General features: G+C 40.0%; 1 protein-coding gene across 1 annotated transcript in view; it reads right to left on the reverse strand.

Moving 5' to 3' along the window:
- Positions 1-2,207: 2,207 nt before the first annotated feature.
- Positions 2,208-26,133, reverse strand: part of abca2 (ATP-binding cassette, sub-family A (ABC1), member 2) — a 203,868-nt gene continuing 179,942 nt past the window's right edge. Inside the window, 20 exon segments of the mRNA XM_073466441.1 lie at positions 2,208-3,557; positions 3,992-4,201; positions 4,287-4,424; positions 4,732-4,834; positions 5,098-5,190; positions 5,296-5,399; positions 5,863-5,997; positions 6,382-6,523; positions 6,922-7,100; positions 18,100-18,220; positions 19,100-19,232; positions 19,674-19,797; positions 20,077-20,224; positions 20,489-20,604; positions 20,691-20,865; positions 21,171-21,231; positions 21,388-21,499; positions 21,579-21,684; positions 22,151-22,364; positions 24,506-24,831. Coding sequence (XP_073322542.1) covers positions 3,522-3,557; positions 3,992-4,201; positions 4,287-4,424; positions 4,732-4,834; positions 5,098-5,190; positions 5,296-5,399; positions 5,863-5,997; positions 6,382-6,523; positions 6,922-7,100; positions 18,100-18,220; positions 19,100-19,232; positions 19,674-19,797; positions 20,077-20,224; positions 20,489-20,604; positions 20,691-20,865; positions 21,171-21,231; positions 21,388-21,499; positions 21,579-21,684; positions 22,151-22,364; positions 24,506-24,831 — 2,776 coding nt within the window. The 3' untranslated portion in view covers positions 2,208-3,521.

The following is a 26,133-nucleotide window of genomic DNA, read 5'->3' on the forward strand; positions in this document are numbered from 1 at the left end:
CTCCCGCAACATTTCAACGCCTGATGAATAGAGTGTTAGCTGGGTTGGAGGGGTGTTCAGCTTACTTGGATGATGTAATAGTGTTCAGTGATACGTGGGAAGCTCATGTTCAGCGGGTGGGTGCAGTGTTTGACAGGTTAAAACAAGCAAATTTAACTGTTAATTTGGCAAAGTGTGAGTTTGCTAAGGCAACAGTTACCTATCTTGGCAAGGTGGTGGAGCAGGGTGAGGTCTGGCCGGTGCAGGCTAAGGTGGAGGCTATGCTTCGCTATCCAGTGCCAGCATCCAAGAAAGAGCTGATGAGGTTCCTGGGGTTTGTGGGGTATTACTGCAGTTTTTGTCCCAACTTTTCCACTGTAGTGGCTCCACTGACTAACTTACTGAAGAAGAATACACCTTTTTGTCTGGACATTCTCCTGTCAAAATGCCTTTGAATGTGTGAAAACCTTGATATGCTCCGCTCCAGTCTTCCATAAACCTTTTAAGATCCAGGTGGATGCGAGTGACGTTGGTGCTGGGGCAGTGCTCCTCCAGGAAGGGGAGGGGGGAATTGACCATCCCATGTGCTTTTTCTCCCGTAAGTTTAATCGTCACCAATTGCATTATTCGGTTATCAAGAAGGAGACTTTGGCTTTGATCTGGGCTTTGAAATTCTTTGAAGTGTATGTTGAGTCCTCTCTGCCAGTGACTATTTACACCGATCATAACCCACTAATTTTTTTGAATAGCATGCACAATGCCAATAGTAGGCTTATGAGGTGGCTGCTATTCTTACAGCCTTACACTCTGAATGTTTATCACATTAAAGGTTGTGATAATGTAATGGCTGATGCACTCTCTCGGGCACCTTATTGATTTTACACTAAGACCCTGTTGGTTGGGGTCTTGTGTTTATGGGGGGGGGGGGGGGGGGGGGGGGATGATGGCCATCGTCCATTTTGTCCCTGTTCTCTTTGTGTTCCTCCATTTTAGGTCTGGCTGGTTCCTCCCCTCTCGTTTCAGACACCTGCTCAGACTCTATAAGAGTCCTGGAAACCAAGATGGCCCTCTCTCCCTCTTGGATGGCAGATGCCTCCTGGGCACTCAGCAGGGTTGTTTGACTTTTTGTTATGTTTGTTTGGTTCTTGTGGTTTTTTGTGATATCACACCTGCATCCATACACCTTACACCTCACCACTGATTACTGATTTTCACAGAGTAAGTTCGATTTGAGTTGTCTTTATTAAAGTTACATTACTTTTAACTGTCACTGTGTGGACCTCCCCCTTTGTTATGCTCTCCCATGAGCTGGGCATAACAGTGATTCCAAGGTGAATAATGGGGGGCCAAGTCCACAGTCCTTGTTCAGTATGCAGTATACGTTTGAAAGTTCAACTGACGCTAACATGAGGTTTTAGCAGTGGGAAACATCAAGTGACTGTCTTTTGAAGTTGCATCTCTTACAATGGAATTCCTTTAAGAAAGGACCTGTTTGTGACCAGAAACAGCAGCCAATGAAAACCTCATTCACTCTACACCTGGGCATGTATTGTTTAAAGAAAGTCTTGAAAAAGATTGAACCTATCCTTTAAATTGTGATTCGAGTAAAGCACAGAAACTTTCACAGCCTTCAAGAGTCTCTAAACTCTGAACACACCATACATACAGTGGATCATTCTGCACAGTTGAAGCTCAAACATCAAAGTGAAGTAACAAAAAGCCAAACATATTTCTGAGTGGAGGGTGACACTAAATCTTTTTCACACAGCTAAATGAAAGCACAACCATCCAGAGTTCAGAAACAACTCTTTAAGCATATATGTTTTGTCCAAATGAGAATCTGATGATGCTTTACATTCCCCAAAAGTCAGAAATCCATATTAAATGTAGAGCAAAGTTAAATAATATTTGAAATATTTATTTTCTGACTGCACCTAACTCCAGTGGCTGCTGGTGACATTAACATCTTCAATGTTTGACACCATAATGTTTCTGTTATTCAACAGATCCCTGATTCTTCTTGTTGTTGTACCAACAAGATTTTCCAGTCAAAGAAGGATCTAAATTTAACTCAAAGAAATAATCATGTAGGGTTAGGTTCACATATATCAGTAGTATTTTTTGTTTTTGACTGTATTTTAGAATTGAATTAATTTAAATATTCAATATTTCATCAACCAACTTTCCTCTACTTTTACATTCTCAATGAAAAAGAAGAAAATTACAAGTCAGTTTTTATTGTTTAATGCTGACCCCTTCAAGTAGGAAAACAGCCCACCAGTGCCATAATAATCACCAAAAATATGACTGCAATTAGCTGTGAAAGAAGTAGTGAAACAGTAATTATTGACAGGATATGTCACAACGCAATCATCACAAAACTCTGTGAGAGACCAATTAAAACCACATGCTTACGTACAGTCAGAGAAACATCCATGTTTTTGTAAATGTGAATATTTGTCAATAGTTCTCCAATTTCCATTAAAAATCTCTGCAAATCATAAAACATGTACTGTACAAAAGTTAAACAATAGTGATCTGAGAGTTCCCTTTAGTATCACAGTGATGCTAGTGCAGTTATTGTCAGGGAATATGAGCAGAGTTCACTTCAGTTTCAGACTGCTACAAAGCTGATTACCTTCACTGGAGATGGCGATGTTGTTATTATTGTTATTATAATAATAATAATTATTATTATTCATATTATTATTGTACACTGTGTCCGGTTTACAGAGGACCTTGGCAGAGTCCACAACATAATGATATGTTAAAAGCACAAAAGAGAGCATTCAGTAGAAAGAGACCAAATGTACAGTGTCAAAACAAGTTGATAGTAGGGAGGCACCATCAGGATAATAACCATGCCATGGAGATTTCTGTCATATCTCGACATCAAGTTCAAAGAAAAGGTCAACATCTGCACGCATGTCCAATTCCCAAAGTGCATTTCACTACATCCTGTTATCGCAAAATAATTCACACACGTCAGTAGCTGCTTCGATATCCAAAATAAATCATTCTTCTTGACACAGAAAAATATACTGTATTACATTACCACTGAGAATCAACTTCATCACAACATGCTCTCAAGGCAGGTCTAGTTTGGTACAGTAAAAAGGGCCCACTCTGGTTACATGTGGGAGTGCATACAACCAACATATCACCAGAGATATGTTCATTCACTAACAAAGATAGCTTACCTACAGGACCCATAAACCATATAGTGAGATACACATAAAAAAAAATTAATATGGAAACATTCAATGTCTTCAGTCCAAATGCAAGCACTCCTGCTGCTGTCTCTCCAGCTGCAGATGGGGCTCTGCAGGTCATCACCTCTATCTGTATGGGCTGACCTAAACCACCTCAGTCCCTCTTGGGATGTAGAATCTGAGGCTGAATACTGAACTATTGGTCCTATGATCCATGGTGCAGAGAGTTTTGGTCCTCTTCAGGGTAAAGTCAGCAGCTCTGTTCCGCCTCAAGACTTCAGACAGATGGCCTCTGTTACTCTCGTCTCTCTGCTCTTGAAGTGGCTCATTTCAACAGAGAGTGTCTGTGTTGAAGGACAGTTGCACCTGCCAAACGAACATGTACAGGTTATCTGTGTAACATTGCAGCAGTAACAATAATCAAGCAAACATGACACAACTGACAATGTGCATGTCAAAGTTCATTTACCAGTCATGTTTATGACTACTCAGATTTCCAAAGGACACAGTGAACTCACTATCCATGTGTCCAGGGGACGTACCATAACTTTTCACTAATAATGCTACATTTCAAACTACAAATCCATAAAAGAAACCTCACCGTCAAAAAAGAAAAAAATCCACCAATCACCGCTTCCTTCCATCTGCGCACTGTGCCCTTATCTCAATAACCCTGACATGCTATTTTCTGCTGCAACAAGACCAATCCTTGACACAGATACCAAAAATCAAAGCTACAATCTTGGCATTGGTAAATAATCTGATGAATGAAAATAAAACCCCAGGTGTGATGCACTTACCCTTTCCTCTTCAAAGCTGATGAGTCCTTCATCATCATCGCTCTCCAGCTCCTCAGGCGCCTCACTGATCAAGGCGTTGAGCTCTGTGTTGGCCGGCCGAGACTTCAGCAGGCTGAGGATGCGCTGCAGGGGGGACTGTCCACCACCCGGGGGCGACACCTCCTGCTGCTCCAGGTTGTCACTCTGTTTCTTGGCAAAGTTGACAAACACCTGGGCAGCAAAAAAGGTGATATTTTAAATGTGTTTAAATTTTCCTGTTAATATCCGACATGTAGTGTATTACACATTGACTCACATTGTCCAGAGTGGTCTGACTGACAGAGTAGTCCTCGATGCCCAGCACCTCCACCACCTGCTCCATCTTACTGAAGACCTGAGCTAGGGAGATCCGCTCGGACTTCAACTGGTACTGGACCTTGGTGTGGTGACGCTCCTGCAAATATGACAACAGATGGCTTCAGTCAGAAAGAGGGACTCTTCTTTAAGACATTTATCGAACCTCAATCTGCTCTGTTAAAAACATAAACAATTTAAAGCTGTATTTAAATAAGCATTACTAACAGATATTATCTCATAAATATGTAATTTATCTATTATTAAACTTTAAAGTAGGCCTACCAGCTAACCAATGTCTACACTAGTGTCATATGGTCATGTATATCAATCCTCTTCTTTTTCTGGTGCTCATTGACTTGGAGAATTTACTGGTATAAATGACAGAGGTAGCCACAGTGCTGTACCTTCAGCACAGCCTCAGGGAAATTTCTGTTGAAGAATCGAACCACCTCCTTCACATTAGAGCTGCTCTTGGTTCTCACTGTGATCATGTAGCCATCCCCAAACCTGGAACATGATCATAGACAAATGCTTCAAGTTCTTTTTTGTATACTTATTTTACCTCCGATAAGGTCATTATATTTTCACCAGTGTCTGTTGGTTGGTTGGTTTGTCAGCAGGATCACACTAAAACTACTGAACTGATTTTCATAAAACTTGGATGGAGGATGGGTGTCAGCCCAGAATAGACCACATTAACTTTTGGTATAGATGTGGATAGTAAATAAATCACCAAAGGTAAAAGGAAGGCAAATCTTTATTCTTCTCACCTGTTCTTGAGGTGTTGGATGCTGCCCAGGCATTTAAACCTGCCGTTCACCATGATGCCCAGTCTGGTGCACAAAGCCTCACACTCCTCCATGCTGCAGACGACAGCATGAAATAATATATGAAGCACACTCTAAGTGAAAACCAAACAAAATAAGATAGAACAGGAAAAGGTGAATGTAAGGACTGAGGTGTCTCACCTGTGTGATGTCAGCACTACAGAGCGTCCTGTTTTGATGATGTCAAGGATTAAATTCCAGAGGAATCTGCGGGCCTTTGGGTCCATCCCAGTGGTGGGCTCATCCTGGAAAACCCACAAAATACAGTTAAGGAGCTTATAGGTAGCTAGACATGCTACTGTATTTACAGTTAACTCTCACTATTGTGTTTGTTAGCCTTCTACCATGTTCCCCAGAAAACCCCCAAAATAAATATATATCTAAGGATCACTCCAGTTTATTACATCGATGGTCTTATTCTTTTATGTGTCCAACACAGTGACATCACTAAAAGAAGTCAAACTTGGAGGCTAATCTGGAATTGAGCACATCTGAAATGGTGTTAACAATTCCTCACTGGACAGGACAGCTGTTGGTCTATGGATGTGTACAATATAAGTTTTGGGTAATCATTTTCACGTTTGCCGTCATTTTCTTCTCTAAATAAATTGGATTAACCTGGTGGTTTGTTTCCAACCTGATTGTTACATGTAGTTTTTGTAATTGTGTCCTTGTGCAGCATAAAAAAACATCCATTATGTTCCTTACCAGGAAGATGAGTGAGGGGTATCCAATCAGAGCAATGGCAGTGGAAAGCTTGCGTTTGTTTCCTCCACTGTAAGTGCCAGCAGGCTTGTCGGCATACTTTGACAACTCAAGCTTTTCCAATGCCCACTGCACCACCTAGAGGGACAGAAGGGTAATGTCAGTCTGTGATGGAGCTGTTAAGGTATGGAGGGGACAGAGGTAAAGACATGAATAAGATTTCCACCAACAAATAACTGGCATGAAATTTGAATAATAGTGATTCAATTAGTGGGCCTGGGAGAGACGATCCATTTTTTTTATTCTAATAAGAAAGACAGGTTTTAATTTTAGAACTTTGTGTAGCTGAAAAATTGTTTAGAATTACTTTTTTGTGTGTCTTTTATTGCATCTTTGTGAGGACCAATATCAGTTTTTAACCACTATAGGCATATAGTTGTGATTGTTAAGGTTAAGGGGTAGTCAGTATGTCGATTAGGGTCCACAAAAAAATGAAAAGACAAGTGCATGTGTGAGACCAACCCTCTCCTGGTCCTTCCAGGGAATACCACGGAGGCGAGTGTAAAGCTCCAGATGTTCCCTGGCGGTCAGGTCGTCAAACAGAGCGTCAAATTGTGGACAGTAGCCAATACTCTGCTGCACACGTAACAGGTCCTTCAGGATGCTGTGCACACGCACACACACGCACACACACACACACACACACACACACACACACACACGGAGCGGAGTAGAGAAGAGAAGGGACAGGTGAAGTGAAGGTAACGTTACTTAAGTTGACTACAACTCGGTAGGTAACTGATAATGCAATAAAAGCTTCCCAACAATAGTAATGCAATCTGTCTCAAACCAAAGATGGACAGATGTCGGCTCCAAATATCTGCTGTTTTAAACGTACCCATCTTGAATCTGGCAACAGAGGAAAAAGCTTTCCTCATCATCAGTTTTCATTCTGATTTCTGTCTGATGAATCAGTCATGATGCATCTGCTTTTACTTTGCTGCTGAACAATAAAGGATTCATGTGAGCATTACATACTCGTTTTATTTTTCTGGCACTGACCTGTTTCCATTAATGAAGGCCTCTCCTCCAGTAGTGCACTCATCACCTGTCAACATCTTGAAGGTGGTGGTCTTTCCAGCTCCATTCACTCCCAGCAGTCCAAAACACTCACCAGGCCGGACACCAAGACAAAGCCGGTCCACTGCCAGGATACGACCCATCTTCCTGGATTTATACACCTGAAGGAGATGTAGAGAACACATTCAGATGTACAACACATTACATATAGCTCCTAAACTACAGTACAAATCATTTATATTGGGACTTTTGGAGAGCGCTTCAAGATGGCGGCATAGATCCCCTAACTCTCCCGGTCACTTTGACATTAAACTCCACCAAAACACGAATATTGCACTTAGTATAAACTAAAATGACCTAGAATGAATGGGGTTAAAAGCAAGAAAGCACTGGGGAAAAACAAAGACAACGATGAGGGGAAAGAAAAGAAAAACAGGAACGACAGCAAACCCAGCGTGGGAAGGATGTAGTCAGGTGGCGAGGAGGGCGACTTAATCATTGCTAAAGCTATTCAAAACCTGGGCAGAGATATACAGAACCTGAAAATGGAACTCAAGCAGGAATTACTGGACTTCAAAAACGATCTCAACACTTTCAAGACAGAGATAAATCAAAAGTTAGAGTATTGTCGGAGATGTCCGCAACCACGGCACAAGGCTAACTGAAGCAGAGCAACTGGTGGAGGAAACGGAGACAGCCAACACCGAGCTAAAGGACGCTCTGCTTTACTCTCTTAAAGGAATAGTTCACTCTAGAACGAAATTCAGTCATTATCAACTCACCCTCATGCTGATGAGAAATCTGGTGTAGTTTTTTATTCCTCAAAGTGCAGCTGGAGACCCGCGGGGGTACCCTCCTGCAGCAAAAATCCATATAACGGGCGTCAATGGTGCCCGAGACGAAAAGGTCCATAAAACTACACAAAAACTTTGTAATATTCCTCCATACTGCTCGTCCGCTGCAATCTAAGTGTCCTGAAGTGGCGACATCCAGAGTTTACTCGAAATGATGTCATTTAGTACATTTTTCTAGCCTAAACAGTCACTATGCTACATCTGCCTGGAGGCACGCTCCCGCGTGCACGCGAGTCTCCCTCACACCTGCTCACACTACGGAAGCCGCGCCAGACAAGATCAATGAGAACTCTTGATAGACACACACCGGTATTTACATCCAGCTGTGAGCAACACACAAACACAAGAGGGATCTGCCTGCACTAGTGATTTGAAACTTTGAAAGAAAAAAGAAAAATGTCCGAGGACTTCAGCTTCAGACTACGGCTTCCGTCTGGTCAATTTCCAGAGATATGATACCAAAGACAAAATACGAAAACTGGCTTGGGCAAAGAAGATCACTTGTTTTCTAGACACCGTACCCTGCCAAGAGGAGGATTCACTGGGAAAACGGACCCTGCGTCTATAACAGTGCAGCGGAGGTATCCGATGATATGAGAAGGAGAGGCTACACCATGGACTAGCCGCCACAAACCACGACCACCGACTGGAAACAGAGGCTCAGCGGAGGCGCACACTGGAGCAAAAAGGACGGAGATCGCACCGGACAAGTCTGGGAGAGGCTCAGAGATTTCCAACGTGTGAATACTGTATTATCAGGCACCACGAGGTATTGTTCATATAATTTCACACAGTTAAAATTGTGCATGAAAATACTCCATAAACATTTGGGTAATATGCACGTGATGCAATTCGTAACCTAGACTCACTCAGGTTAATGCATATACACACTGTAGGTCCCGCTCTACTGGTTCATATTGTTCTTGTTCACATTATTTGTTACTGTCACAGTTCATATGTTTATGTTGCAGGCACATATATGTTGAGCTAGTGTTATGGGGTACAGTAATTTTAGAGTTGCCTCCTGGAATGTGAATGGCTTGAACAACCCAATTAAGAGGAGTAGAGTGATGACAAAAATGCGAAGGGAAAATAGCCAAATCATATTCCTACTGGAAACTCACCTATCTCAGAGTGAGCATGAAAAATTGAAGAAATTTGGGTATAAGAACACATTCTACAGCACCTTTAAAAATGGTCAAAAAGGAGAGTTGCAATACTATTACATAACTCCATTAATTTTGAATTGGTTAGGGAGATCAGAGATAGTTAGGGCAGATATATTCTAGTGCAAGGCAAAATAGAAAATAAAATGGCCACACTTCTCTGTGTTTATCTCCCCCCCAAAAAAGCAATCAAAACATTCTGAAAAAGATTCTTGAATTAATTTCCTCAGAATCACAAGGCACATTAATCTGTGATTTTAATACAATAATAAACAACAAATATGATACATCTAATAAAAAGGGGTTATGATCCTCTTTTTATTAGATGTATCATATTTGACTAATTTGATCAGACTAAATTATTGAGAAAGAGTTTAGGTGAAATGGGCTTACTAGACGTCTGGAGGGATTTTCATCCATCTGACAAAAGTTACACTTTTAACTCTGCCCCCCATGCGGTGTATTCGAGGATAGATTACTTTTTTATGTTTCAAAATGATACACACAGAGTCTTGGGTTGTGATATTGGAACTAGAGATATCTCAGATCACTCACTGATTTACGTGACGTTACACTTGGATAGTAGGCCCAAGGAAACAATGTGGAGACTAAACACAATCTTGCTTAATAGTAAAATGGTAATACAACAAGTTAAAGTTGAAATTATACAAATATACGCTGGGACACCTTAAAGGCAGTTGTCAGAGGTAAACTGATATCACTTAGTCCAGCAGTCAAAAAAACTAAAGAAAATAAACTTAAACAGCTCGAAAATAATTTAAAAGAATTAGAAAAGCAACAATAAAATCAAAGAAACTAGAAATCAGATCACCAACATTTATAAAGAAGAATAAGATAAAAAAAATATAAATTTCTAAAACAAACTTACTATGAGATAGGTCCTAAAGCTACAAAATTATTAGCAAGGAAAATACGGAAAAAATTAATCGACACTGACAAACCGGTTTGGCGGTTTGGATTTACTGAAAAATCAATTAACAGTATTAGTACATTATACTCTGCCCCCTACAGCAAGAATCAGGATAAATGGTCGTCTTACTGACTGTATAAAACTGGAAAGATCTACCGGCCAAGGATGTCCCCTTTCACCAACCCTTTTTGCACTCTACACAGAACCTTTGGCTCAAGCAATAAAAGAGGACTGTACAATACGGGGAATTGTGGTCAATAATAGGGAACACAAAATAGCATGATATGACGATGATATAAAAAACACAAATATTAACATTTAATTACAATCCCTCGCCTGGGCTTAAGCAAAGAATCCCCATCAACTGGTCCCAAAAAGCAATCAAATACCTGGAGGTTTGGTTAACACATTGTCCTGGTGAGTTGTATAAAAAAAAACTATGAAACTGTAAACAAGAAAATTAAAGAGGATCTTATTAGTTGGTCAAAATCCCTACTGAATTTAGTGCAAGAATTGACACTATACCTAGATTGCTGTATCTATTTATGTCATTACCAGTTAAAATCCCAACCAGTCAATTTCATGAATGGGACAAACAAATTTTGTGATTTATTTAGAATGGTAAGAAACCAAGGATTAAATATAGTACATTAACCACCAGTAAGGTGGGAGGTGATATGTCTAAACCTAGTCTTAAAAGATATTACTATGCTGCCCAACTAAGGACTATAATTCTCCTGTGCGACAATGAATATGAGGCAAGGTAAAAGGAGATGGAGAGAGAATGTAATGGTGTCCCAATACAGGCAATGATTGGAGATCAGATAAATTAACAATAACTTGTCAGGACCACTTACCTCATTCACTTTGCACACCTGGTTTGAAGTGGTAAAGCAATTAAATTGTGGACCCAGCTGAAAAAACTTAGGTTTTGAGATGGCGAAAGTGGAAGGACGTGCATGACCGAGCTCTGCACCCGAGCCTGTCTGATCAAAAATATACTGAACTAAAATGATTTCAGAGTGAGATTTTGAATAGAACACTGACATTCTGAACAAAAGACTCAAAGCTGAACTGATCCATTGCAAATCCTCCTAAACGAGTAGGCTGCAGGCTACGCCGTGAGAAACGCTCTCCACACCACCAGACGCGTTACGCACCACATGTCAAACAATAGAACAATGGCAGGTGAAATGGAGAAGAAACTCTAGACGATTGAGGCCAGCAAAAAAGAACTTCTGACAAATCTTCAAGGAATAGAAGCTAAAGTCATTATTCTCGAACTGTCCATGTCAAACTTGGCAGACCTAAACGCCGCAATGGAAGAAAGAGTGAGTAAAACCAAGGATGAATTGGCTACCGCGTAAAGTTCCATAAAAAAGCTGGAGACTACTGTGGCCACACTTCAATCAAAAGTGGATTATATGGAGAATAAGAGCCGACAGTCAAACCTGTTGATTGTTGGAGTCCCGGAGGGATCGGAGGGAGCCGACACCGGGACCTTACTTAATAACTTTCCAGAGCCGATAGCCGTGGAGAGGAGCCATCGGATCGCTGCGCGTAACAGGGTTGATCCACAGAAATCTCGACCCATCATAGCGAAACTCCTGAATTATCAGGATAAGCTGAAGATTCTATGGCTATCACGGGAGCTTAGAGAGCTTCAGTTCAAGGATAGGAGAATTTACTTTTTTCCCGACCTCAGCGAAGCAGTCCGGGCCAAACGCAAAGCTTTCCTGCCAGTAAAAAAGAAGCTTCAAAACCGGGGAATAAGGTATGCCATGATCTTCCAAGCGGTACTATCTATTGACTATGAGGGCATGAAATCAAGGTTTTACACACCTAAAGCGGCAGAGGACTTTATGAAAGTAATGTTCCAGGGCCGCGAAAGTGATTCCTCAATGGAGGAGGACAAGGAGCCTAGTTCTGATGCGTAAATGTATACTAGGTCTATTGTAAAACATCCTCCGGATAGTAGAAAGACTGCTTTGATTAGCTGTTTTTTTTTTGTTGCCTTGGAATCCTTGGTTGTGCCATGTAGGCAAGCCTGATGTAGCCCTATTATTTTACTCCCTCCTATATAGATTTATTCATGGCCTTGAATAACCTATTATGTCCCGTTAGAATCACGGGTCTATTAACGGTGACAGTAGGCTAATAATATAACTGGGAAGAGGGAAGAAAAATAAATAAATAAATAAATAATTAAAGAAAAAAAAAAAAAATCCTGGTGTTTGAGTTTGACCACCATCGGTGCTTTATCAGTTTACCTCCTTATCGTAAAGGCTGCAAGATGTAGACTCTATTTACAGTTTTGTCTCATTTTCAAATACAACAAGAAACTAAACAAACTAACAGTTCTTGCTATGCTGTGGTGATAATCTGGTAGACACTGGCTCCTTCCTACAGGGATTAGGGAATGGTTGGGCAAAACTTCCGTTCCTCGGAATCGGGTTGGACCTATTACTATGTGGGTGGGCGGGGTGGATTTGGTGTTTCACCCACCTCAAAGGTGAAGTTTGTGTGTTTTTTTGTTGGCAGTGTTTTTTTTTTTTTTTTGTTTCTTTGTTTTTTGTAATGTTTTTGTGTTTAGTGTTACCATTCATGAAATAATTAACAATGCGACAACCTGTAAAGTTGAATATACGCATAAACAAAATATTTCTCAACATTTGACTTATGCCAGTAAAAAACTCTTTTAACATGCTCATGGAACATCAAAGGCTGTAACCATCCCATAAAAAGGAAGAAGGTTTTGTCCTTTTTTAAAAAGAGAAACTATCTATTGGAATGCTACAGGAGACTCACTTAACAAATGAGCAGAAGTAGGGGGGTTGCTATATTAATCCATAAGGAAGTCCCACTTAAAGTTGAATATTATGAATCAGATCCAGATGGTTGCTTTATTTTCCTACATGGTTCCTTGTATGGATACATGATAAGTATTTTAAATGTTTATGCAGCTCCTAATATTCAACTGAGTATATTTACAAAACTAACTTCCCTGCTTGTTGAGTATAGCTGTCCTAATACACTTATTGGCGGTGATTGGAATTGTATACTGGATGGGAAATTAGACAGGGAACCTAATACTGCCTCATCCATTTTAAACCCTAGACAGAAAACTATTCATCAAATGATAGAAGAGGCTGGCCTGACAGATGTTTGGTGTTTGTTTAACCCCAGCAATAGAGATTATACATTTTACTCCTATCCACATAGGACTTACTCTAGAATAGATTTTTTTTTGGTTCCTCAAATTTCTGTCGAATTAATTGAGAGATGTCATATTGGTTCTATTCATATCTCAGACCACGCTCCTGTTTTCTTAGTAATGTCTATTTTAAATAACAAGTCAAAGACATACACCTGGACATGTAATAGATCTATCTTATCTGATACAGATTTTCGCTCCATGGCTCAAAGGGAAATTCAGATGTTCATCCAGGAGAATGATAATGAATACACAGATCCCTCAAATCTATGGGATACGACTAAAGCCTTTTTGAGGGGCATAGTTATATCATATTGCTCAACCAAAAAGAAGAAAAAACTGAAGGAGCAGAGATGCCTCGAGGTACAGGTACAGGACGCTGAATCTGAACACAAACGTAATGGAAGTAAACCAAACTGGGATAAAGTTTTGAGAACTAGAACAGCTCTCAATACACTTTTATCTCAGAAAGCAGAAAAAGGGTTGTTCAAACAAAAACATAAGATATATGAATATGCTCATAGATCCGGGCAGTACTTATCCAATTTAATAAGCAAAAAATCCCTAAATACATCTATTTCCACAATTAAGGACAATAATGGTCAGCTTTTTCATACTAACTCTGAAATTGCTAATGTTTTCAATGATTTTTACTCCTCTTTGTATTCCTCAGAGGAATCTGGGGGTATAGAGGATAAGATGAATGGTTTCTTTAAATGTATAAAACTCCCCAAGGTTTCTGATGAAGATCGACATATGTGTGATATGGATATTACAAGTAAGGAGGTTGGAGGATGTGATAGACACTTTGGCTTCAGGCAAAGCTTGCGGACCAGATGGTCTTCCATGAGAAATATACAAAGCCTTTAAAGGTATCTTCTCCCCCCTCCTAGTAAGAATGTTTAAACATTCCTTATCCATCAAGAAACTCCCACAATCATTACAGATGTCTACTATTAATGTTTTACTTAAGGAAAATAAAGACTCAAACAACCCGGCATCGTATAGACCAATAAGTATCCAAAACACAGACTGCAAAATTTTAGCAAAACTTTTGGCATCTAGGCTCAATCAAATTATACCAAAAATTGTGGGACATGATCAGACAGGTTTTATTCAAAACAGACAATCCTATTCAAACAGTTTTACAATATGTCAAGATAAAGAAACTTGATGCGTTAGTAGTAACGTTAGATGCCGAAAAAGCATTTGACCGTATAGAATGGAAATATTTGTTTGAACATTAGAGGAATTTTCTTTTGGAGAGGGATTTATTAATTGGGTCAAATTGCTTTACTCAGCGCCCCGTGCATCAGTTTCTATTAATGCGATGTTGTCTTCTCCTTTTGAAATAGGTAGAGGCAGAAAACAAGGATGCCCCTTATCCTCCTTATTATTTGCCCTAGTAATTGAACCCCTGGCAGAAATGATTAGATCGAATACCTCAATTACTGGCATTCACACTGACGGGAAAGTACACTCCATCTCGTTATATGCTGATGATGTTCTTTTATTTTTGAGTAACCCAGAGTCATCAATCCCTGCTACAATTAAAGTAGTTAATGAGTTTGGGATGATATCCGGATACAAGATTAATTATGGGAAATCCCTTGCACTACCACTTGGAAATTTAAGAAGTACTGATATATCAGCATATAGCCCTGTTCAGTTATCTCCTAACGGTTTCAAGTACCTTGGCATTTTTGTGTCCTATAATTTTGAAGACATGATTAAAATGAATTTACACCCAGTGGTGAATGAAATTAAAAAAGACTTTCAAAGATGGAATCCCTTATCAATTTCACTACTTGGAAGGGTTGCTATTATAAAAATGAATGTCCTGCCAAGATTATTATACCCGATGCAGATGCTGCCGAATTATATTCAAGTTAAATTTTTCAAAACATTATATAGTATGATTAGCAAATCTGTTCGGAAACATTAGCGTCCCAGATTTAAATTAGAGAAATTGCAGTTACCTGTTGATAAAGGAGGACTAGCACTTCCCAACATAATGTACTATCACTGGGCTTCTCAGATTAGATACATTACAGAATGGATAAAAAAATTATCCCAACTCAACATACCTGGATTTAGAAATTACTGGTTGCGCGTCCGTTATCTCAGATTTGCCGTTTGTACATAATGCAACCACACAACAGGGAATGAAAGAAAATTATATTATTAGAAATACTCTTAAAACCTGGCATCAGATACGTAAGCACTTTAGAATAATAGATCAGTATTCTATACTTGCTCCTATTGTATCCAATCCTGATTTTGTACCCTCGTGTTCAGATGTAGGATATAAGACCTGGAATGATGTTGGAATTACTAAGTTACAGGACCTTTTTCTAGATGGAACTCTCAAATCCTTCTCTCAACTTATGTCCGAATTTAATCTTACTCGAGCACAATTCTTTCGCTACTTACAATTTAGGAGCTATCTCCAGTCTATACCAACATATAAGAATGATTTGCATATTAACCAGTTGGAAAGAATATTACTGAAAGCATTTTCTTTACAGACAAAGGTTATAAGCTATGTTTATGATCAATTATTTGTTAACATCCCTTTTATTAATAGTAAAACATCTTGGGGGGAAGAATTTGGGTCCCATATCGATGATGACATGTGGCGGGATATTTTATTGAATGCAAAAAAAATGACATGCTCCAACAAATCCTATGAAACCCAATACAAGATTATTCACAGCTTACATGTCACCCCAAATATCAGATGTAAATATGACGCCATGTGCTCCCCATTATGTTTGAAATGCAAAAACAGTTGTGGTACATATAGTCAATGTGGTCATGCCCCAAAATTAAAAGTTTTTGGATAGCTATCCAAAACGAGATCAATAAAATCCTTGGGATAGCTATACCTTTAAATCCACATAATCTTGTACTGGGACTAGACTTCAATCATGGATACAAGTACATTCTTAGAGTTGCTCTTTATGCAGCACGCCTCACAATATTACAGAAGTTGTTGGACGAAGATCCTCCGGATATAAAAACTTGGTATGAAAAGCTAATGTCCATTTTACCACTGGAGAGATTATCACATGTGCTAAGAGGCACTCTTGAGCAATTCGTAAGAGACTGGTCTCCATTGTCCATATTCTTGAAAGAAGAATGGTCAGATGTTATTAGCTTGGGAATTACAAACAGATCTCCTTATGTGCAACATTATCACAGACTATCTATCAAAATATAAGGTTGTTAACATTATTGTTTGGTCATCATCATATATTATGTCTTGTTGTTGCTTTTATTTTTATTTATTTATTTTTTGTTTTTTGGTCTGTTTTTGTTTTTTTTTTGTTTTTTTACTTTGTATTGCAATTCGTGTCATGTCTTGTTACGTTACATTCATTTTATTATTATAAATACAGCAAAATTATTAATTAAGTTGGGATACATGGGCACCTGGCTGCTTGCGCACTTTATAGTTTAGTCAGCGGGGGCGGGTCCGGGTATGGGAGCTGAACACGCAGTGGCCCAGGCCCGTCACCGCTAGGAAGGGTGTAGTTGGCAAGGGCAGGTAGGCGAAGTTAATTAGTTAGTGTGCGTGGGTAGCTGGGTTCTCGTGATTGTATCCAATTTTCATACATGCGCGATTTGCATTCAATGTTTACTTAATATTTTTGTGCTTATGTCATTGTTTGTGTTGTATCATGATTTTCCTTAATAAAAAATATTGAAGCGGAAAAAACTTAGGTGGGTTGCACATGACACAGAATTTAAACCAAACTGTATGGATTCTAGATTGAAATACTGGTCGAAAAAAGGTATTACTGCTTACTGTACCATAATGGAGAAAAATACATTACAAAATTTTCAGACACTGAGAGATGAATATAATTTAGAAAATATGACTTTTTTAGATACCTACAGCTACGCCAATACTTTTTGAAAGAAATTGGGAAAAATGAGGCAATTACAGATCCCAATGAAATAATACAATTAACAGTTAAAGCATACATGGGAGGCTCTTAATCAGTGGTTTCTAAACTTTACCAGGGAATAACGAAGGGGAGGGCGGCTACTACGTCCTATATTAAGGAGACATGGGAGAAAGAATTAAATGATAAGATATCCAATCAGCAATGGGCGAACATGTACAAAACTGCTTTATTTACCTCTTGCTCTATGTATTGGCGTGAATTCTGTTGGAAGAACCTTGTCCGTTTTTTCATTACTCCTAAAATGAAGACATACCTGACATCAATAGACCATAGCTGTTGGAGAAAATGTGGGGATGATGAGGCAAACCACCACCACATCTTTTGGAGCTGCCCAAAGATACAACTATTTTGGGGACGTAATTATGCAACATATTTTTGGGAGAAAGTTTCCGTTTTAATGTATATCATTCAATTTGGGTGACCTGCCAGAGGAAATAACAGGAAATGACAGATATCTTCTGAAAATACTGATTGTAGCAGCAAAGAAAGCGAAAAAACCATCGTAAATAGTTACAGACTGATCCACCTACGGTAGACAACTGGCTTGAGGTTGTCGGGAAGGTCCATGAGATGGAGAGACTGACTTTCTTACTGAGATTGAAGAATGACTTATACATGACAAAATGGTCAAAATGGAGAGGATATTTGTTAATATAAGTATTGAGGATGGTGGTGTTTTTCGGTTTGTTTAGTTTTTTTGGGGGGTTGTTGTTTTGTTCCCCTCCCCAATGTTGATGAACTGTGCTGTTACCTGTTTCTCTGTCAAAAAATCTAATAAAATCTAAGTTGAAAAAACAAAACAAAAAAACAAATCATTTATATTTCATTGACACTGTGTATGATGACCATTTAAACTAGTTTACTGTACTGGCATAAATGGACAAATAATGGTGATGTTTAAGTAAAATGTGCAATTGTGAGCACATTGGTAAGCATTTCTGCAAGTGTAAATGTTCTGTGAAAACAAATGAATAGCTTCTGAATGTTTCTTTAAATGTTGATGACTGTTGACTGTACAAACCTTTGTCAGGTTCTCGATCTTCAGCATGTCATTGTCAGCGTCTCCTCGCAGCACTCTTCGCCTCTCACAGGCAACATCAACATCATCATCATCTATAGGCTGGCAACTGACTGGCACCCTCCTGGACAGACACACACACACACACACACACACACACACACACACACACACACACACACACATACATACACACAGACACACACACACAGAGTTTTCGGTATTCCTTTTCATCATGTCCACTGTGCCCCTATTCATAGTTTTCAGTCACGTGACCTGTGCGCTGACCTGGAGGGCAAAACAGTAAACCAAGATGGCGGCTCATACTGGACTTCCCGTAGAGACATGGCAAAAGCTGGTAAATTTCCCCTCGCACAGTTATTTAGATCACCTGTCAATCATAGAAAAGGAACGATATGGACATACACTGCAAGTGTTGGGCACTTGCGATCCATATACAGCACCCGCTGCTGTATCTCAGCCGTTAAAAACCGCCAGGTCCCTGCCAGAGCTCCACTTAGGTGACGTGTACCTTGTGGAGAATCCCTCACCTTATACTGCTGCCAGGATGAAAGCTGATAAAAGTATGGACAGTTATATGTATTTTTGATCTGGATGGGTAAATAATGCCGCCGTTCGGTTCTTCATTGTAAAAGCAAAGGTGAGTATCTAACACTAGATATTGAACATTATCGTATTAATATTATTATTGTATATGTACCCTGGACATCACCAAAAAAAAATCACCAACAAAGTTTATCAGTCTAAACACAAGCTTGAAGGTTTCCCCTGGAGCGTGACATCACGTGAAAACTATGAATATTGTGTATTCTATGTGTGTGTGTGTGTGTGTGTGTGTGTGTGTGTGTGTGTGTGTGTGTATTAATGGCATTCTCTGTGATGTGAAAGGATGTAAAATGGCAGCTTCAGATTAGGTCATTGTGAGGGAGTGACAGTAAAACCTGCCACATTACAGACTCAGACAGAGACACACTTGACTCACGGGGGTTTCCTGAGGAAGTTGTACTGGCAGAGGATGGTGATAAGGAAGCCAACAAAGCCTTCGATTGTCATGGCCACAAGTCCTCGAGTCACAATGTCCCACTCAAACGGAGACTTCATCTTGTCAAACTGGCCTGAAAGCACACATTCACGACAACTTCGCTCAAAAACATTTGTCTGTGTCAGAAGTAAAACTGTTACAGGTCAAACTTGTTTAGTAATTTTAAATGTAAGGCTGGAAATCATCTCTTTTGGGTGGGTTGTCCCAATTCCCTTATTTGATTTTATTGTTTTTTTCAGCTCATTACTTAAAGTGCCAAAATTCTGAAATTATCCTGTTTACACTTGAAAAAAAGTACATGAACATCTACATATATTCGGTATATTGTGTGTGTCAGTACACATGCTTAAATTGTAGAACTGTGGAAAACAATAGAGGTAATCTTTGAGTAGCAAAACATCTTTGTTCAAACACATATTCAACATAATACTGTTATATAGTGTTCAGTTTGTTAACTTGAAGGACTGTGTCTCACACATTCTCTCTGTGTGAGGCAGTTTGGGGATGAGTGTACCTATTTTAGCGTAATATTCGTTGATGTACTCATTGTAGGCCATCTCCATCAGGCCATGGCCCAGGTTGTAGTTGGGGAAGATGAGGAAACAGGACTTCAGGTAACTGTTGACTTTTTTCAGATCCTGCAGGAGAAGAAAAGGGTGAATAATTAAACACAGAAACATCCAAAAGCCACATTGTAATCTGCTGCAGTACAGAAGCAAACGCACTATATCAATTTAGTAGGATTTATTTTTTCTTATGTTGCTTTATCTTCTCCTAAATATGTAGGTGAGATGACGCATCTGACTGTAAACATCTTTAGTCTTGCTGTAGCCTGAGAATAAATTGTTATCTTTGGGTGAAGCCCTCAGAGAATGTTGAGTAAGTTTCTGGGGTTAAAATAACAGAGTCAAACTGACCTTGTCATGTTCAAAGAGCTGGAGAAGGAAAGTGGCAACAGTTGCAGTGATGCCTATGAAGAGGTTGATGACTATTAGGAACACGTAAGCTGTGCTAGGAACCTCGAACCAGAAGGATGCTGGGTACATGATTGGAGTGATGGACCACCTGGGACAGAGGATGTCCAAAGCTTTAGGACATGACAGAAAGAAACTGGAGAGCAATAATTCAGTTTACATTCAAGTATTCTTTCTTTCTTTCTTTCTTTCTTTCTTTCTTTCTTTCTTTCTTTCTCTCTCTTCCTCTTGTTAGTCAGAGAGTATAAAATATTCCCTAATTCTTTTTTTAATTAAAGGGAAAATTACCCATATTATGAGTACATTCAAATTCAACCAGTCAGGTTGCTCTGCATCACAGCATCAGACATCTCACCCGTAAAGAAGAAAGAGGGAGAGGACGGCAGGGAAGTTGGTTGGGGATGTGTAGGCCGGCAGGTCGAACACAAACAGAATAATAACACAGCAAGTGGCAGGTACCAGGTAGTTCAGCTGAGGAGAGATGAGAGGAGAGAACATGTTCACACCTGCACAAACAGTGTCAGTGTCAGTCACACACACACATGTATCCTCCTCACCATGTCCCATATGTAGTTAGCCAGCCAGTAGATGACAGGGTCACAGCCACTGACAAACTGCAGGTGTTTGGCCTTTGTGGATTTCTCTGCAACCAGGAAAACCACAAAGCTGGCTGGCACAAAAGACATGGCAACAATGATAAAGATGGCAATCACCACATCTGTGCCCTGGAGTCTGGAGATACAGAGGACAGGAGAGGAGGTATATAGGGAGAGATGAGATGACAATTACACTACAGTAATCCATCCATGAATTGACTTTATAATCCTGAATTTACAAGGGCAAATTAGCTCAGGTTACCTTGTCAAACTTGAGTCAAACTATACATAAGTATAGTTCAATGATAAACACCAGAAACATTCACACTCAGCTGTTCATTTTATTGCTTTACTTGTACTCTTAGTAATGATAATGTAATATAGTCCTCTGAGCTTTCTATTAAGGCATCCTTTAAATATCAGTCCAGCTGAGCAGCTTACAAGTAGTCCAAAGAGAGGCTGGCACTGGTTCGATTCATCGGGTGGTTTGTCAGTGTGATACCTGCAGAACACACACACACACACACAACACAACAACCTCATTTATGTAGATTATAAAACCCAAACCAGAAGCTGGCCCACAACTACACAACTTTATTTAACAACACTGATAATGACATGGCATTTAACTGGGATCTGTTGTATCACATGTAATTACCATAGGCAGCAGGGTTGCCCTTGGATGACGGCAGGTTGGCACGCAGGATGGCATTGTTGAGGACATTCAGATATGTTGGCATGCTGTGGTAACCTTTGTTGTTGTACAGAACCTGCACACAAGCAGTCACTCTGTCAGTGGTGGTTTATACTGTATCTATGAACTCGTCCAGTTCAGAGTACTCATCTTACCTGAGCTGATCTGCGAACTGCTATCTTGCGTACCATTGGAGGTATCTTTCTCCCAAAGGATGCAGGGATTGATTTCTGGATGTTCCCCACTGTTAAACCACCATATCTATTGAGAACAAAGTCAGTGAACAAAAAAGACAACACAAATTTGAATGTTATTACATCACTACTTAAGTGCAGAGACACTGAACTGAAAAACTATTCAGAAATGGTTTTCTCGGTCAAACTCAATCACCACCAAAACTCGCTGTCTTCACAGCACTTTTTGAACATGCTTACCAGATGTACCTAAGTTATTCTGGTTTTACTTAAGTTGTTTGGTTTATATAACATAAAGATATAAAAAATAATAGTAAAAATGGAAGCAGCAGTAAGTGAGATATTAAAATGCAAAATGCTATGAAGTGCTTTTTAACTATTATTTGCACCTCTAAACTCTGTTATGAAAACTGAGCCAAGATGATTGTAAAATATGTTAATATTTTTCAAAGTAAGGTAATGAAAAAAATGTGGTTTTGGAAGAGACCGAATCTCAGAGCTTTCTTAATGAAACGATCCCATAGCACTCCTACCTGTGCAGGCGCAGTCTGTCAGATGTGAAGAGAAGATACTCAGAGACGTTACGACCTGTGATGTCCACCAGGATGTCACCTGTCACCACCTTCATGAGGGGGGGCCGCCCTCCCACCCCACTGGGGCAGGAGAAGCCTGTCCCCTGCATGGAGCAAGTGCAACGCACCAGCTCATGGATAGAAAGGGGGAGGGTGGGAGGAGACGTCACCGGCTCTGAGCACAGGTGGAAATAATAACATTCACAATGGTTTTATGGCTTGAATGATGAGGAAAACAACTTATTTGATTAATTTCAGTCTGGTTTCTGTCAGCAGCATAGAGACGGCTCTTCTCGAAGGCACAAGTTACGGCTTGTTGTAGTTCTTTGTGTCAATTATGAACAATATATCTGGTTGTGCTCCTCCGACCTTCGGAGTTACTTAAGGATCAAAGTGGCTTGTTCTCCCACAACATTAATTCATGAAAGAATTATCAAGGTTAGATTTAACTTCACAACTGTTAAACAGTGAAGAAACTTCACAGGTGTGTGGTTCAGATCAAAATGAAGGTTGAATACGAAGATGCACATGATCTTATGTAATAATGTGGTAATCACTACCAAGTACTCATGGGTTGGACTTGAACATGTTGACGGGCATTACAAGATGGTCTCTAGTTGAAACAATACATTTTTAAGTGGGTTGCATATACACTACCAGTCAAAAGTTTGGACACACCTTCTCATTCAATGTTTTTTCTTTATTTTTTAAATTTTCTACATTGTAGATCAATACTGAAGACATCAAAACTATGACGGAACACGTATGGAATTATGCAGTAAACAAAAAAGTGTTCATTCAGTTCAGTTCATGAATGATGAACTGAACTGAACAAAAAAGTGTTAAACAAACCAGAATATGTTTTATATTTTATATTCTTCAAAGTAGCCACCTTTTGCTTTGAAGACAGCTTTGCACACTCTTGGCATTCTCTCAATCAGATTCATGAGGTAGTAACCTGGAATGGTTTTCCAACACTTGTTGGCTGCTTTGCCTTCACAGTGCAGTCCAACTTATCCCAAACCATCTCAACTGGGTTTAGGGTGGGTGATTGTGGAGGCCAGGTCATCTGACGCAGCACTCCATCACTCTCCTTCTTGGTCAGATGGCCATTACAAAGCCTGGAGGTGTGTTTGGGGTCATTGTCCTGTTGAAAAACAAATGATGGTCCCACTAAGCACAAACCAGATGGGATGGCATGTCACTGCAGAATGCTGTGGTCACCATGCTGGTTAAGTGTGCCTTGAATTTTGAATTAATCACCAACAGCGTCACCAGCAAACCACCCCCAAACCATCACACCTCCTCCTCCATGCTTCACAGTGGGAACCACACATGTAGACACCATCTGCGTCCCACAAAGACAAACCAAATGAACCAAAAATCTCAAATTTGGACACATCAGACCAAAGTACTGATTTCCACTGTTCTAATGTCCATTCCTTGTGTGTCTTGGCCCAAACACTTCTCTTCTTCTTCTTGTTCTCCCTCAGAAGTGGCTTCTTTGCAGCAATTTGACCATGAAGGTCTTATTCACGCAGTCTCCTCTGAATAGTTGATTTAGAGATGTGTCTGCTACTTGAACTCTGTGTAGAATTTATGTGGGCTCTAATCGGAGGTGGTGTTATTTTGTGTTTTCTGAGTCTGGTAACTCTACTGAACTTATCCTCTGCAGCAGAGGTAACTCTTGGTCTTGCTTTCCTGGGGTGGTACTCATGAGAGCCAGTTTCATCCTGTGTTTGATGGTTTTCGCGACTGCACTTGAGGATACATTCAAAGTTCTTGATATTTTCCGGATTGACTGACCTTCATGTCTTAAAGGAATGATGGACTGTTTTTTCTCTTTACTTAGCTGAGTTGGATTACAACAGTAGTCGAATAGGACTATTCACTGTATTGAACTGTGTACCAACCCTCCCTCTGCACAACACAACTGATGGTCTCAAACACATTAAGAAGGCAAGAAATTCCACAAATTAACTCTTGACAAGGCACACCTGATAATTGAAAACCATTCCAGGTGACTACCTCATGAATCTGACTGAGAGAATGCCAGAAGTGTGCAAAGCTGTCATCAAAGCAAAAGGTGGCTACTTTGAAGAATCTAAAATATAGAACATATTCTGGTTTGTTTAACACTGTTTTGTTTACTACATAATTCCATATATGTCCCTTCATAGTTTGAATGTCTTCAGTATTGATCTACAATATAGAAAATAATAAAAATAAAGAAAAAACCATTGAAAGAGAAGGTGTGTCCAAAGTTTTGACTGGTAGTGTATGAAAGTAGTTATCAGCCTTATGAGACGGACTCACCATGGACTGTGGTCGGAGGAGCGACTGTAAAGTTCCACAGTCCATCCTCAAAGCGAGGGTCTGGGTCATCTGAAGGTGCTGGTGAGGGAGGTGGGGGTACAAAGTTCGAGAGGGGGACTCCCTGGGTGAAGGAGTCCAGACACATGGAGTCAAAGTAGCGAGCAGCCAGAGTCTTGGAGTTATTGGCGCTGGGGTTGAGGGTCTGGGCCAGCTGGTCCAGGGTGCTGTTGAAGGGGGTTTTGAGGACACAGGTAGCACCCACACCCGAGGGCAGACGGAGGGTGTTGATGATCTTCTGCGGGCTGGCGTCTGGTGACAGCTTACTCCTGAGAGGGAAGGACAAAGATGCTATTCTAGGATTCTACACTGGTAATTGACAGTCACAAAGACAGTCTATTCCAAAATGAAATATGTGCAATAGACTCTAACAAAACCACTGCTGTGTGACATGATTTTCTTTTCAAATAATGGGTTATTCCAGTGTCTATGGCCTTGGTTACAGTATTCAGACGGCTGCGGCTCAGACGGTGGAGTGGGTCGTCTACTAACGGAACACGGAATGGAGGGTCGTGGTTCCAAGTGTCCCTGGACAAGATACTGATCCCCAAATGGCTCAATTGAAAAAAAAATAGAAATAAAAAATGTATATATATATATACACCGATCAGCCACAACATTAAAACCACTGACAGGTGACGTGAATAACATTGATCATCTCATCACAATGCGATGTTCTGCTGGGAAACCTTGGGTGCTGGCATTCATGTGAATGCCACTTGACACTCACCACCCATCCAAACACTGTTGTGGACCATGTACACCCCCTCATCACAACAACACTACCCGATTGCAGTGGCCCCCCAGCAGGACAATGTGCACTGACACACCGCAAACACTGCTCAGGAACAGCTCGAGGAACACAATAAAGGGCCCAAATTGTTGACCGGGCCTCCAAATTCCCCAGATCCAAATCTGATCGAGCATCTGTAAGACGTGCTGGAGCAGGTCTGATCCATGGAGGCCCCACCCCCAACATACAGGACCCAGAGGATCCACTATAAAACGTCCTGGTGCCAGACACCACAGGACACCCTCAGAGGTCTTAAGTCCATGTCTTGACAGGTCAGAGCTGATTTTGGCTGCACAAGGGGAACCTTCACAATATTAGGCAGGTGGTCATATTGTTATGCCTGATTGGTGTATATACTATATACAGTATATATACATACTGTATGTATATATATATATATATATATACATACTGTATGTATATATATATATATATATATATATATATATATATATATATATAATAATAAATATAAATATGTACACCAATATATACACACACACACACACACAATTTCATGAGGCACTTTGGATAGAAAACGCTCTCTCTCTCCTGATAAGCAGGTCAGTACCTTGCATGCCATCAGTGTATGAATGTGTGCGTGAATGGGTGAACGTATTGTAGTACTAGTACTAGTACTGAGTATTGAGTACTTTGAGTAGTCTTAGACTAGAATAGGGCTATATAAATGCAGTTCATTCACCATTAGTTAGACCTTGATTATAGCTATGCTGGGGATTGAGATTACAGCATTCCACAGAATATAGGTGTAATTTAT

The sequence above is a fragment of the Pagrus major genome, chromosome 5 (genome assembly GCF_040436345.1).
Source record: "Pagrus major chromosome 5, Pma_NU_1.0".
Lineage (NCBI taxonomy): Eukaryota > Metazoa > Chordata > Actinopteri > Spariformes > Sparidae > Pagrus > Pagrus major.